General features: G+C 48.9%; 1 protein-coding gene across 3 annotated transcripts in view; it reads left to right on the forward strand.

Annotated features, from left to right (window-relative positions):
• The first annotated feature begins 447 nt into the window (after positions 1 to 447).
• PIGQ (phosphatidylinositol glycan anchor biosynthesis class Q) overlaps positions 448 to 15,600 on the forward strand; it is a 37,998-nt gene continuing 22,845 nt past the window's right edge. For 2 of the 3 annotated variants that reach the window (XM_059484416.1, XM_059484418.1), the window contains exons 1-4: positions 448 to 575; positions 3,618 to 4,308; positions 9,935 to 10,066; positions 11,618 to 11,738. In XM_059484416.1, coding sequence (XP_059340399.1) covers positions 3,644 to 4,308; positions 9,935 to 10,066; positions 11,618 to 11,738 — 918 coding nt within the window. In that variant the 5' untranslated portion in view covers positions 448 to 575; positions 3,618 to 3,643. Of the gene's footprint in view, positions 576 to 3,350; positions 3,459 to 3,617; positions 4,309 to 9,934; positions 10,067 to 11,617; positions 11,739 to 15,600 lie in introns of those variants that run through there. The other variant, XM_059484417.1, reaches the window with a different exon arrangement.

Here is a 15,600-nt window from a genome sequence, read left to right on the forward strand (position 1 = left end):
TCCCACATGGAAAGGTGAGCCCTCGGACTTTGGGGATGAGGGACAATGGGGTCCCACATGGAAAGGTGAGTCCTTGGACTTTGGGGATGAGGGACAATGGGGTCCCACATGGAAACATGCCTGGCCTGTGGGATGAGCGACAGCAGGGTCCTGTGGGAACAGTGGAGCCCCTCGATTTTGGGAAGCGAGGACAGCGATGTCCTGTGAGGACAGGTGAGCCCCCAGCCTGTGGGAATGGAGCCAAGAGTGTCCCGTGAGCACAGCCGAGCCCCTGGCCCCGCTCCAGGCGGGCGGTGGCCGGGCAGGCGGGGGCACTGCCGCTCCTTATCGCGCGGCTCAGGCGGCCCCGCCGCTCTCGGGGCCCGCGGGAAGGCGCCGGGACGAGCCCGGGGAGCGGCGCTGCCGGGAGCGGGGCCGGCGGGGCCCGGCAGGCCGGGAGCGGGGAGCGGGGAGCCGGGGCACCGCGGAACGCGGGCGGCGGGTGGCGGCGCCGGCCGGGCCCGTCCCGCTGCACGGCCCGGCGGCAGCGGCGTCTCCGAGCAACCGCGGGCGGAAGCGGCGGAGCGGAGCGGGCGGTAGGAGCGGGGCGGGCCGGGCCGGGCCGGGCGCGGGGCCTGCGCGGGCACCGGGGAGCCCCCGCCGGGCTCCTCGCAACACTGAGGGGCTGGAGCGTGTCTAGGGGAGGGAACAAAGCTGGGAAGGGGCTGGAGCACCAGGAGTGGCTGAGGGAGCTGGGAAGGGGCTCAGCCTGGAGAAAAGGAGGCTCAGGGGGGACCTTGTGGCTCTGCACAGCTCCTGACAGGAGGGGACAGCCGGGGGGGTCGGGCTCTGCCCCCAGGGAACGATGACAGGACAAGGGGAAATGGGTTTAAGTTGTGCCAGGAGAGGTTTAATTTGTATACAAATAGGATAGATGGGGAAATTTCGTCACGCAAAGCACGCTCAGGCACTGTCACAGGCTGCTCAGGGCAGTGCTGGAATGCCCGCCCTGGAAGTGTTCAAAAAGCCGTGTGCATGTGGCACTTGAGGGCATGGTGTGGTTGTTGTGGTGGTGCTGCTGGGGAATGGCTGGACTTGGTGGTCTTAGAGGGCTTTTCCAAGCTTTACAATTCCATGGTTCTATGATTCTTTAGATCCTGGCCCTAACCCCCCTGCAAGGATCGTGGGATTCTCAGGTGTGTGTCTGCCGTAGGATCAGTCCCCCTTGGCACCCTGTGGCCACAGGACAGCCTCTGGGGTGAGACTGGCCACATCCCACCGTTCACCTTTGCTTTTCTAACAAAAGTTCTGGAATTAATCAGCCCTGGGGTCCGGTATTCATTTGTTGCATTAACACATTTTAGGAGGTGTTTATTTTGTTTGTTTTGGTGACCTGAGATCATTGCATTGGTGCTCTCAGGGAAAGGTGGATGTTTTCAGCAGAAATAGGTGGATCTCAAAGATTTTAAGTACTTGATGAACAGGGACTGCATGAGCATTGGTAAGATTTTTCTGTTAAAATTAGCAGCAGTGAAGCAGTTGACTGTGATGACATTTGATATTTCAGTCTGTTGAAATGAATGAGGTGGATGAATGACAAGTCGTGGATTTGGGAATATGAGAACATTAACATAACAATAGTTGATCAGCCAGGTTTTCAACTATCAAGATATTTTGTACAGCCTGAAAATCATATCAGAATCTTCTCTGCCATGTTTCAAGCAGCCAAAGGGCAGATCATTTGACCTGAGCTATAGCTGGAGGAGTTGCGTGCATAAAACTATGTTAATTTTAAAAGTTGGGGAAGATGTAAGAGGAGAAATTCATAAACTAGAGAAGATAAGGATGGCAAGTGTTTCTGCTCCATGAGAAGTGTTCCCAGAGGATTGTGGCTATCTTTAAAAACAATCTCAGTGAAAAATAAGTGTGTGTATGAACAGACAGTTGACAATTCGTCTCTGAAGTGTCCAGTGGATTGACAGACCTTTAAGGACAGCCGTGCATAGACACTGAGAGTCTCCTGTAGCGATATTCACAACAACTCTCCCTCTTTCAATAGGAAAAACATAATGGGGCTGTCTTTGATATTTTTCCTTGGACTGAATATTCCCTTCTACTGCAAAACTGCAAAGAATATCCCAAGACTTCCCTCTCCTGAGGGATTTTGTTGGCAGTGTGGTGCTGGAAGCACAGCATTTGCAGGTCCTGAATGCACTCAGCACTGGCTCTTGCTCACCAGGGATTCTCCAACCTCAGCAAGATCTGGAGGCCACAGAGGGACTTCATTTCTCCCTCTTTGACCTGAGGGATAACCTCAGAGACCTGGAGTCTGTGAGGAAGCAGGATCTCAGAAGAATCATAGATCATAGAATGGTTTGACATGGAGAGGACCTTACAGAACATCTCGTTCCACCCCTGCCATGGGCAGGGACACCTCCCACTGTCCCAGGTTGCTCCAAGGCCCGTCCAACCCAGCCTTGGGCACTGCCAGGGATGGGGAGTCCACAAGTCCCCTGATTATCCCACTGTAAGTGATTAACCCCAGAGGTTAATCACTCCCTATAGCTGCTCTTCCATCCCTCCGTGCTGTAGGAAATTCCCAGGTGCTGAGCTTTACTGGCTCAGCTCTCCTCTCTGAAGGGAGAGGAAAAAGCCACCAGGCCCTTCCCGCTGTGCATCCTCTGTCCCTGCTGTAAATCCCCTCTGTGTTCCCTTTCCAACTGACTGGTCCCTGCAGAGGAGCAGCCCCGGGGGCCTGTGGAGTTCCACATCCCTCACACAGCTCTGAAGGACAGGAAAGGACAGCGGGGCCGGATGCTGCTGTTCTGCGCCAGCGCCCTCCTTACTGCAATTACAGTCCTGTTAGAAACCTCCACCTTATTTAAAGAGACACTGTCAACTGCCTCAAAGCTCCTTTCTGCAACAGGCTCCCAAGGCCACTGAGATGTGTTTTTAATGAGGAGGAGAAAAGCACTAAAGATAAACAGCACTGATAAAGTAGAGGTGCTTCTCATTTTTTAGGCTGTTGAATCTAATGAATTAAAACTACTTCAATTAATCACTGTAGTCCCTTCTGACAAAATTATCATCTCAGTTTCCAAATGAGAGGAGTGAGGCAAGAGGAGCTGAGTGATGGGAACAAGGTTGTTCTGTGAGTTTGCTGCAGAGGTCTGGGTTGTAAGGTGGTAAAGGAGACTGAACCAGTGTTTGATTGTTGGTGGCAGCAGGAAATACTCCCCAGAGGCACCATGGTGAGCTGTGATGTAGTCCCTTCTCTAGGAGGTGCTCCAGCACATGCAATATAGGATCCAAGGTCTAAGGCTGGGTGAATGCCAGGTCCTGGCTGGTCTGATGGGCTGTGCTTATCTGTGTACCACCGTGAAAGACCTTTCCAGGACTGGGAGAAGGGCTTTACTAAGAAACTCCAGGCTCACCTTCCCTCACTTCAAAGACTGCAGATCATCAGGCACCCCCTGAATGTGTGTATGGCTGTTGCCTGTCACTGATAGCATTATTCATGTGCTTTGGCTTAGTGTTTTTGAACATGCTTAGTTCTCCTCTCTGGTGGCTTTGGCCAGCTCAGATTTTCCTTGCATTTACTCACCATGCTCAAGTTGAATTTTTGTGTTTATTGGCAGGTGTACATCCCTGCAGGGTCACTGCCATGGTACTGAAGGTGTTCTTTCCATCGTGCTGCTCCTCAGCAGACAGCGGCATTTTGATCGGCCGCTGGATCTCCGAGCAGAACTCTGCTGTCATCCTTGCTGTGGTGCACTTCCCCTTCATCCCTGTGCAGGTGAAGCAGTACCTTGGGGAAGTCCAGCGTGTGACTCAAGTCAGTGTTTCTGTGCTTGGCTCATGGAGCAATAGCAAACAGGAGAAAGAGGAGAGTCTCAGTGAGTTCTTGGAAGACCTTGGGACCATATTCTGCCATGAGCCATGGATCCAGATAAGCAAAGAGGGAGACAGCAAATTCTGGAGCTGTTCTATCCTTCAGAAACACTCTACGAACCCTCAGGAGGAAGAAATCATCTTGGTGTACTATGACCAGCGCAAGGTCATGCTTTCCCATCTGCACCCCCCTTTGGACACAGCTGGCCAGGGGGCAGAGGATGCCTCAAAGCTCTCGGCCATCTTTGACACGGTGGCCAGGAGCCAGGTGCTGTTCATGACAGACAGGTACGACGAGGGGCCCATCAAGCTGACCCACTGGCAGTCGGATGGGGTGGAGGCCAGCATCATCGTGGAGCTGCTGAAGCAGGCCTCTGTGCCTGCCTGCATGCTGCTGACACTCCTGCTCTCTCTGCTCTCTGGGATCTGCAGGAGCAGGTAGGTGATGTGGCATCACCCAGCTTGTTCTGCCTGGAAATGTAATTCTTGGTTAGGCATTGCAGGACTACTGCTCAGCCTCAGTCAGAAATGTGATAGAAAATTGTTCTGTTGGAAACAGGCTGCTGCAGGAGGTCCTGCTGGAGCTCTACTCCAACAGGAAAACACAAGGCCAGAGGCTCCCTCAGAGCTCTTCATGGAGCTGGGAGGTTTTCTGGGGAGGCATGAATGTCCTCCCCATTTGCAACAGGGATAGTTCAGCCCTGCCTCAGTTTCATCACAGCTGAAACAGTGGATTTCCAGATGTTCTATGGCTGACAGAAAGATGTGAGGCTGTCCTTAGTCTCCATAGCTGGGGACTCCCTCCTCCCTGTTTGCTGTGACTCCCTCTGCAGCTGTGAAACATCAGCAAATACTGTTAATCCAAATCCAAATCCAAATACTGTTTCTAAATCCATCCTCTCTCCAAGAGACTGTGGTGCTTCAACCTTGGCATTTTACAGAAGTTTAGAGGGATTGCTGCTCAGCCTGAATCCTTGGTGAAATCCTGTTCTCACAACTGTGAGCTTGAATAGGATGCTCCAAATGTGATACGTGGCAAGTGCTTGGACTGAAAGCTAATTCTGAGCAGATTTGCAGGGAAGAAACTTAAAATCATGGAATCATTTACCTTGGAAAGGCCCTCTAAGATCATCAAGTCCAATTAAGCCAGCACTGCCAAGGCCACCAAACTACCCTATGTTTCCAAGTGCCACATGTTTTTAAATACTTGCAGGGATGGTGATTCCACCACTGCAGCTGCCTGGTGAGGTTGTGACAGAGAGGAGAGTGGAGTTCTGGTTCTAAGCTGCAAGAAGACACTGTAATTGATGACATTTTGATAACAGCTACTTCTATATTCATGGGTAAATCTTTTTAAGTACAGCCTAAAGGAATGGAGGTATTTAACAGGTTTCCAATTGTGTGATACAGTTGTAAAAGAATTACAGTGAAACTCTTCCCATGCAAAAATTTTCTGAGCAGTTGGGTTACACAGTCTGGTCCACAAAGGAAAAACTGTCCAGTTTTGGATTATTGGAAGAGATTGAGATTCAAACCTGATATCATCAAGGACCCCTGTGTCCTGGGACTGCTCTGTAGATACTGTGTGTTACTGGTTCTTAATGGTGATTAGGTCCCAGCTTTGTGGTTGGGCAGAAGATTTGGAGTCAGCTCCAAAGGTCCTTTTTCTGCTTGTGTGCCATCACCACAGACAGGATGATTCTTTTCTGGTCTCACTTGGTCCCACCTCAACTGGTGCCAGGATTCAGGCCAGGCTTGGAGTCAGGTTAAGCTCAAGCCTTGCTGGCATCCAGTCTCAGTCTGCAGTCCAAACACAAGTTGGGAGCTCAAGCTCAGTGGCAGGTTGGGCCCAGATAGCTGCTACCCAGCTTCTCAGGAATTCTGACTTCAGCTTTTCCTAGGGCCAGGATGGATGTTCTGAGGGAGAGCAGCAGCCTGCTGTACCTGGCAGCAGGCAGAATGCAAGGCTTGCTGTGCACAAACCAGCACTGAGCCTGTCCTCAACCTTGGGAGGCAGAGCTTTCTCTCTCCTTTGTTTTATTCACCCCCGGTATCAACTTTATATTTACTTATCTCCTATGTGTTTTAAAACATCAACCTTGGAGAACAGAGATTAGTGCCTGGCTTTATAACAAGTCTCCTGCTTGACCTTCTAAGTGATTTGAAGGAATTTGGTTCCATTTTGTACCACATGATGTGTGGCAGAACCTCCTTCATGCCAACATACTCAAGGCAGGGAGAGTTCAAGATGTCACATGCAGGTGTCCTTCCAGTCCCCTCCTCCCCATGCTGGGACAGGACATCCCATAAAATAAGATTTACTGATTTTTTTCTCTTTCAGGTCACAGGACTTTTTTCTATCTGTTTTTTTTTTTTTTTGTGATGTTAAGGGATAGTCAGCTTTGAAAGGCTAAAGCAAGAGATCAGCAATGTGCTCTCAGGCTGAGGAGGTTTGGGGATTTTTGGATATGCCCCTGTTATATATACACTGCTGCCCTGTATATTTGCAGGGAATCTCAGGGAGTGAGTCCCTGCCATCCCTCCAAGCTCACCCCGTGTTCCCAGGTCCTGCACATCCTGAGTTAAGGCATTTCTGCAGCACCACCGTGTGCTGAGGGGTGGCCATTGCGATTCTGCTTCCGAGGAACTTGGGGGCAGCATTCCCATTATCCCTGAAGGTCTCTGCTCTTGGGGACGTTAGGATGTTTTAATCTTGAGGCAGTAAATTCCATGTGCTCGTTTTTAAAAAAGTCTGTTTATAAACACCTCCAATTCCTCATCCAAAGGGAGGCACTGCTCCTGCAGTTTGTAGCAAGGAGCAAGAAAACACACAGGGGTTCTGGTTAATGGAGCTTAATATTTGCATGTGATCCAGATTCGGAAAGATTGCTTTTCATCTGATATCTGAAAATTCCCCTCTCACTCTTGGGAAAAAAATGAATTGGAAAATCAAGGCTTACTCATGGAGGCTGTGTTAATTTATTGCAAAAATTCCATATATTTGGAAATACCCCAAAGATCTCCTGCTGCTTAGATAATGCAATGACACAACATGACTAGATTTTTGTTGGGTTTTTTTATCTGGTTGGTTTTCCATTGAAGTCCTGAAAATGGTTCTATATAGTGTGTTGTAAACAAGTGGGAGTATTTCTGGCAATGCACAGTCAATGTGCAAAGGGGTAGGAGACCACACAAGGAATATTTTTTTGCTCTCTTCCTCAGTCCTCACAGAGAGGAGAGTTCCCATAGCACATCTTGCAGCTGCTCTATTGAGCTTTTTGCAGTGTGTTTGTATTTTTATTTCAATAAGTATGTGTATGTATGTGAAACTGTGTGAGTGGAATAGGGATTGTGCTTGTGGTGGTGAGTGAAAAGAGAGTCAGTTGTAGCATAGACAGGGACATCCCTGGGATGTGTTTTTGGGCCCATGGTGTCCAGTTGAGGAGCTGAACCATTGCAGGCTGCACAATGTTTTGGTGCTCTGAGGTTGCTTTGGGAGTCATTCCCATTTGTGCAAGACATTCTTCAGGCAGACAACAGCAGCCTGTCCTTTCTCTCCATCCTTCTGGGGGTGTCAGACTGGGGGTGAGCCAGGGGCTGGCTGCCTCCAGCTTGAGGAGCAGCCATGGATGGTGAGAGACACCCACTGCTGAGAGAGGATGGGGCTCTCACCCGGTGAGTGTGTGCTGTAGCACAGGCCCCAGAGCTGCTGCTTTCTGCCTGAGCTGACACGGTCTGGCAGCTGGTGTTTGACCCATAATTCTTCACCTTCAGCCATCTGTACATAATCCCACAGGTAGAGCGTTCCTCCTTCCCCTTCTTTACATTTCAAGTGCAATTCTCTGCTCTAGTCAAGTTTTGCCACACCAGAGTTTGTAACCACTGAGCTGGGGCATAATTGGAAGGGAAAACTCATCTGCTCTGGTGTCTTGGTGAATCTGTGAGGCCAGGTGTGTGTGATCCGTGGCCAGAGCAGTCACCCCCTCTCCCTCCCCTGCACTGCTCTTTTCTCCACCGCCCCAGCTCCCTCCTCCTGACAAGTCAGCTGAGGAACAGTGCATTCATTTGTCTCCAAGGTGGGAGGCTGTAGCAGAGCTGAGTAACTTGGAGACCTCAAATTAAGAATGATTCACAGTACACTGCGTGTGCTTCAAACCCAATGTGTCTGAAATTTGAATGGGGAGGGAGGGGGAAGAGGCGGACTTCAACACTCTGGTCCTTCAGCTGACAAATGATGCACAAAGTGGGGTTCAAAGGGCTCAGGAGGGTGTGGGGAGGAGAGGGACAGCAGCCCCAGGGGACTGAGCAGGGTTTGGAGGAACTGTACCTTTGTGATTGGTGTGAATTGCATAAATAGCAGTGGGCAGCCCAGTGTGCCCATCCTGGCCTGTTGTGGAGGCATCTGCTGCTGGGCATGGGCTGGCAGGCTCTGGGTGAAATCCATGCAAGGCACACACAGTTTGCAGGGACATCCATCTCCAGGCCCTGCTCAGGAATGGTCCAGGCAGCTGTGCAATTTCCAGAGTGAAGCAGGATACCAGGAATAATGGTACTGTGTGAAATGAATGTAACCTGAAAAACAGTGCCAGAGCAGCACAGGAGAGTAGATAAAGTGACTAAAAGTGACCATGGATTCCTGGACCTTTAACAAAAACCAGTAAAACACTGTGAAAATAGTGCAACAACTGCGCTGGGTGGTGTAGTCCTGTGTACAGGAGAGAAGTGATCCAAATTATGGCCACATCAGAATTTATCCCCCAAACCAAACCTGGTGCCATGTGTTGCTGTGGTTTCTGTGACCAGCCTGCTCCCAGTGCTGTGTCACTTCAGCCTGCACAAATCACCAACTATCCTTGCTTTATAGGTTGTGTGGTAATAAAAGTAACTCCCCAAAATAATTGAGCATCATTTTGTACTTTTCTTCTGAGTCATAAGAAAAGAACCTTGTGACTGTTTCCTCCCCTACAGGCCTAATGTGGATGTTAACTTTGAAACCTAATTAAATGCTAAAAGTTGGTTATCTACATAATGCTGGTCACTGCAAGGCAGTGGAGAGAAGGTAGAAGTGAAGACCCTGAAAAAAGAATTTGGAAGTAATAAAAAAAAAAAAAAAAGAAGAGAAGGATCAAGTGGAAGAAAAAAGAAAAGCAGGGGGGAAGGGACATAAACTGCATGGAGGGCACAGCTATTTGTTATACCAGGCTCACACCACACAGAGAGTTGTGATCACCTCTGCTCTGGAGCCAGGCTGGGGGAGCTGGAGGGATTCACCTGGAGAGCTGAAGGCTCTGGGGGGACATTAGAGTCCTTTCCAGTGCCTAAAGGGGCTCCAGCAGATGTGAGGGAGGGAGAGGGACTGGGGACTGAAGAGGGAGAGGTACTGGGAGGGAGAGGGGACAAGAGATGGAGGGACAGCACAAGGGGGAATGGCTCCCAGTGACAGAGGGCAGGGATGGATGGGATATTGGGAATTGGGAATTGTTCCCTGTGAGGGCGGGCAGGCCCTGGCACAGGGTGCCCAGAGCAGCTGTGGCTGCCCCTGGATCCCTGGCAGTGCCCAAGGCCAGGCTGGGCAGGGCTGGGAGCAGCCTGGGACAGTGGGAGGTGCCCCTGCCATGGCAGGGGTAGGATGGGATGAGCTTTAAGGTTCTTTCCAACTCAACCCATTCCACAATCTGTAATGAGTAACACTGGGGTTTGTGCAGCAGTTACACCATGTTGAATTGTTGCACTGAACACAACTTGACTCTGCTCTCCTGGAGATTGGAGCATTGTGCAAGCCCAGTGATGTATCCAAAGCAGAGGTTGGGATCAGGATTGCCTTGTGGCTTCCTTGGAAGAGTGAGACATGGTTTGACAGAGTGCAAATGAGAGCTTGGGTTGTCTGCATGTCTTGGTCTGGCAAGGCTGCCTTAATTCTTTTAACCTTTCAGAGAGTCATTAACATCTAATCACCCGCTCTGGTTGCCCAACCTTAACTTCACACTGAGTGTTTTGCATGGATGTTGGATGCTGGCCTGCACCATGGCAAAGGCAAGAGGAGACATTCCCATGTGTTTTGCAGGGTGCTGAAGTTTTGGCCTTTGTCTTTCTTGTGGAGCAAACTCTCAACCTGTGAGCAGCTGGGACACCGCCTGCAGCACCTCCAGGTCATCAGCAGCAACAAGAAGGCTCAAAACCAAAATCAGCTGATGAGGTATGGAGTACATGTAAAGTTAGATGTGTCTTGGCTCTATCCCTATCTCCTGTGGGGAACCCAAACCTTGTATCCCATGCCTGGACAGAACTAGGCCCTCACTGCACCCTATCATGTTCCTCTATTCCCTGCTAGTTTGCATATCTTTACTCTACACTCTATTCATATGCATGTATATTTGTATTTTTATGTGTTAATCATGTCTTTTACCAGATACCTGCCTTTTTCCCTAGCTTAGGAAAGGCAACTGGGATATTGCACCCCAAAAGCTTGTGCTGCACCCATGTGTGAGTGCTTTGCTGTCACTACTCCCACAGGCACATTGCTTTCACATGTGCTGCTGTCAACCACAGCCATCCATCAGTGTTCAGTGGCATTTTCCATAAGAGCAGAAAGGTTTAAATGCTCCCCTCTTTCACCCACTCTTTTGGGAAAGCTCTTTGTGCAGAAACTGCAGACCAGAGACTCCACTTACACTGTTAGAACAGTAACAAAGTTTAAGGGAAAAAGCAAACATGCAGCACAGTGAGAGGAGCAGAGCAGAGATCTGAGATAGATATTGGATACCCTACAGCTCTTCCACAGCCAGTCTTGTTCTGTGTGATTCTCTGATCCTGCAGTAATAGACTCCCAGGGAACACTTAAAATAGATTAACAGATTTGAAGGCCAGAAGTAACTGTGATTGTTCTGTCTGATTCCTGAGTAACTCACGTCATGGAATTCCATTCAGAAACTCTAGTGAGGAAGGGGCAGCCCAGCAGCTCTTCTGGGTTTGTGTATGAACCCAGAACCACTATTTATTGCCTTGTCTGGGAAAGCCATCTGATCTCAGTGTGGATGTGCCAAGTGCTGCTGCCCTTGGTACAGGTAATTGGTAAATCCCCCCTGAGTGTGCATATACCTTTCTGTCTAACATTCCTCTTGTTGCTTCAATCCCCTCTTTGCTCCCTACTAAGAAAGGTTTTGTGATGTGGCAGGCTGTGAATGGCTCTGAGTTTAGAATCATGGAATCACAGAATATCCTGAGTGGGAAGGGACCCTCAGGGATCATCCAGCCCAGCCCCTGGCTCTGCACAGACACCCCAACAATCCCACCCTGTGCACCCCTGAGATCATTGTCCAAGCTCTCCTGGAGCTCTGGCAACCCCGGGGCCGTGCCCATTCCCTGGGGAGCCTGGGCAGTGCCAGCACCCTCTGGGGATGAACCTTTCCTGATCTCCAACCTAAACCTGCCCTGGCACAGCTCCAGCTGCTCCTTTGGGTCCTGTCCCTGGTCACAGAGCAGAGCTGCTCCTGAGGAGAGAGCTGTAAACAGCTGGGAGGTGTCCCCTCAGTCTTCCCTTCTCCAGGCTGAACAAACCTCTCCTGTGCTTGGCTACAGGAGCAGCACACCAGTGGATATGAAAAGATTCCAAAATTGTTCCTCTTCAATGAGTTGTCCTGGTGTCCCTGGGACATTAAAGGTGCTACATAAGCAAAGCCAACAACTGTCATTGAAACATTAAACACTGTCCTTCCTTTAACTCTGTTTCTCTCTGCCCTGCCTGCAGGAAAGCCAACATCTTTGTGTCTCTGCTGATTGATGTGGCCCTGGGGATACTGCTGATGTCGTGGCTGTACAGGAAGAACCGCATTGGTCACCTTGCTGACACCCTCATACCTGTGGCTGACGTAAGTCTGGCCAAATCTGATCCCCTTTCACCTGCTCTGGGTTGGTTTTTAAGGAGGCAATGCCTCTCACACAAGCTTTCTGAGAGACCTGTCTGAAGTCATGCAAATTAGGTCTCCTCAAGAACAGTGAAATCTTCAAATCAGGCCTGTTGGGGCTGCTCAAAAGAAACTCAGCTCTGCTTTGCATGTGCTGTGAATAGTAATTAGATGTTTATGGGAGGGCTCCTCAAGCTTCTAAAGGAACAATTATGGCTTGGACAGAGCTCTGCAGCTGCAGGTTAGGTGGTTATGGAGCCATAGTGCTTTTGTTTTATTTTATTTTTTTCTGGAGTCGACAGAAAGTGTCCTCAAGTTGTTGCTATCTGGGGTGTTTGTGGTGAAAAAAATGCTGTAACCTGGGTTGAGTCTGATAAACTGCTGGAAAGTCAAATATGATAAGCAGTGCAGCTGTGCTTGTGGAAGGAGTTTCATGGGGAAGTCCAAAGGCTTTGCTGGTCAGGGTACAAACACCTGAAATCCTGCCTAAGAGCTCTGCGATATGGCCAGACAAGGAAAACCTGCTGTTTGTTGTGATTTTCTTAAACAGAACTCCTCTTGCCCACTGAAATCCCCCAACATCAGCAGAAATTCATGGGTAGCTGGTGTGAGCCACATTGTCCTGCTCTTCTGGTGGTTCATTTTATGCAGAGCTCCAGTTTATCTGTTTAGTGGCAGTAAGGAACATATAATGTACTTCAGAGGCTAGAGACCAGACCACTAATCTGAGGTCAGCTCTCTTTTAAGAGCTTCTGTATCTTGGGATTACATGTGCAGCCAATTTTGAGCCCTGCCATGCAGCTGCACAGCCTAATCCTTTCTCTGCCCACTTTTCTTTCATTTCTACATGGCTCTTTCCATTGGGTTCTTTCTAGCAGCTGGAGAATGTCTTCTCTCTGCTCTTTCTCCAGCTTCTTGGTTGAGAAGAATTTGATTTTGATCAGAAAATTCCAGCAGTGGTTTATTTTTCCTACTTATGCTGCATTTCCTGGGAAGACCTCACATTTCCTTTGATGACAGTCTTTTTGGTCCATGTTGAGCTCCTTAATTATTGCAAGGTCTCTGATCATTCTTGTACTTGCTGGACTTGCAGAAAGCATGTATGGATTGTCCAGCATAGCTGTGGATCAGGACTATTGGTTTTCTTGTCTTTCAAAGTCAAACTTTTAAGGACAGCATGTGTGCTGTAGGCACTACTCAGCAGTGCTGGTAGGTAGGGAGAAGCACATTTGTTGCAGGACACTTGGTCTTGTGTTTGAGCTATACACTGCAAATATTCTTCCAAGCCTTATTCTTACATCTTTTCCCTTACAGATATTTCAGCTGGAGAAGTTTAAGTTCTCTAGAGCTTTTCCTTTGGGATTACTGGAAGTGCCCAGCTCTCAGAAATCTGATTTCTTAACAAGTCTGCAGGGAAGTGGCTTTGGCTGCATTCCTGGTTGCACAGGTGGCTCTGGGAGGGATTCCATCTGCCCAGTGTCTTTGGCAGATGGACACTCTCCATGCTCAAGGTGTGTCCAACCCCAGCACCTGTCCTGGACAGGCTTTCTTGTGAGGGTTGCTTGTTTGTTCCTCTTTCAGTAATTTAGCTCATCTGTCACTCAACTTTTGCCTCATAGTGACAGCTGTCTTCAGCAAGTCTCCTCCGCCGTGTGTGGACTCTGGTGCCTGGCTATCACCAGGAGCTGTTTGCTTTCATTCCTGGAAGTGCTGACTCCTCCATGGCTGGGGGGGCTGATAGCCAGTCAGTGCCTTTCTTCCCTGTTTTTCCTGGCTTATCAGTTCAGGCCATTCACAACTCTTCTTTTTTCTAGCCTTAGTTTCTTCTTTCAGGCATATGAGATTGTGGACATAAAATCTTTTGGAGTCTTTTTACTCCCTTTGCTGGGCATTGATTTATATGCATTATATGCAGGCCTTAAAAAATGCAGATCTGAGTGATCCCAAAATATACCAATGACTTCAGCATGTGGTGTGCAAGCCAGCACCACTTCTTTTCCAGTATGACAGCAAAATCTCCCCTCAGCCATTCAGCAGTGGGTTTCCTCTCTGCTGCTGAGTGTCCATCTGGTCTGCATTATTCCCATCACTGGGCTTTCTCAAGTGCTTGTGTGTTGCCAGGTTCAGTAACTCAGCATTCCCTGTGTGCAGAGAGCCCCTGTTCCTTCCCTAACACTCTTCTGCTGTGAGCTGTGCCCAGATATGCTGATAGCATTGACCCTACACCTCTGTGTCTGTTGGTAAATACAACATTGGGTATCTCATATGCCCAGAGGGTGCTGGCACTGCCCAGGCTCCCCAGGGAATGGGCACAGCCCCGGGGCTGCCAGAGCTCCAGGAGAGCTTGGACAGCGCTGCCAGGGATGCCCAGGGTGGGATTGTTGGGGTGTCTGTGCAGGGACAGCAGCTGGACTGGATGATCCCTGAAGGTCCTTCCCACCCAGGATATTCTGTGTTGCTACTGTAATAAGATTGTTATGTATAATAAGGCTATATACATAACTATATATATATATAACTATAACTATATATATATAACTATACATAACTATAAGATTGTCTATATAAGTCTATATACATAACCTCACTTTAACCTTATTGATTTTAATATTGACAGACTACCCTTATATAACACATAACCTTACTGGTTTGATTGATTGATTTTAACATTGACAGAATCCTAGCTGTGTGGCCTCTGGGTGCAGTGCTTGGGTTTTTTCCAACCAACATTTCTCTGGGAGGAAGCAGTGCAGGTGGGTGATTTTGACTCTCAGCACTGCCAGGGTCACAAGCTCAGCCTGCTGCCAGGAGTTCAAGCTGTGTTCCCTGACCATCCATTTTTTATCCTCTGATAAAATGGATCTCAAATCAGCACTTGGGTGGCAATTGTTGATGCTGCACGAGACATCTCTGAGTGCAGCTCCCACTTTTCTAGCGTGGTGAGCTGTACTGTGCTGGCTGTAATAACAAGCTGCTTTTGTCACTCAGTGAGGCAGATGTGATTCAGAGACACCCAGGGAGTAACTGGCAAGGAGCTGTTAGGAAAGACTGATTTTTGAAGCAGCCTTTCAAATCCAAAAATGGAAAACTTGAATAATCTTCTCTCTGTAGGTGCCCTCACAACTCCTACCTTCCTCCTACTCTTGATCCCACCAGGCTTCCCAATGGTTGTCCTTGCTTTTGCCTTCCACAAGACAGCCTTCTTTCAGAAATACCTGACTCAAAGATTTGCACTGGTTTTAAACAGAGCTGCTCATAAACCATCTCCTTTTTTTCCCCCCTTTATCTCTTTTATCCTTGCTGATGTCTCTTTTTCCTAAGTTGCAATCTGTTTGAAACAGTTACATATTTATCATAGATTGTGCCTGCAAAAGCTTTTCTGGGGCTTGGAGATAATTGGATGTATGCTCCTAGTCAGTCTTGTTCCACTGATCCATAAACAAAGCCAGCAGAGAGAGCGCTTCCTGAAAAATATTTTTAGATGTTAATTTATAAAATAGTGTATCTTAGAGCCCCAACCACCTGCCACAGACACAGGGCAGGTGTGTCTGACAGGGACAGCTTTGCCTCTGCATGCTCTGACTTGCACCAGATGGAACCCTTAAAGCTGGAAAAGACCTTCAGGATCACCAAGTCCAACCATCAGCCCAGCACCCCTGTGTTCACCCTAACCCCTGGCCACAAGGGCCCCCAGGGATGGGGACTCCACCACTGCCCCAGGCAGCTCTGTCAGTGCCTGACCACCCTTTCAGTGAAGAAATTTTCTCAATATCCAATGTAAATCTCTCCTGGCACAACTTAAAGCCATTTCCCCTTGTTCTGTTCC

Source organism: Ammospiza nelsoni, chromosome 17, assembly GCF_027579445.1.
Source record: "Ammospiza nelsoni isolate bAmmNel1 chromosome 17, bAmmNel1.pri, whole genome shotgun sequence".
Classification (NCBI taxonomy): Eukaryota; Metazoa; Chordata; class Aves; order Passeriformes; family Passerellidae; genus Ammospiza; species Ammospiza nelsoni.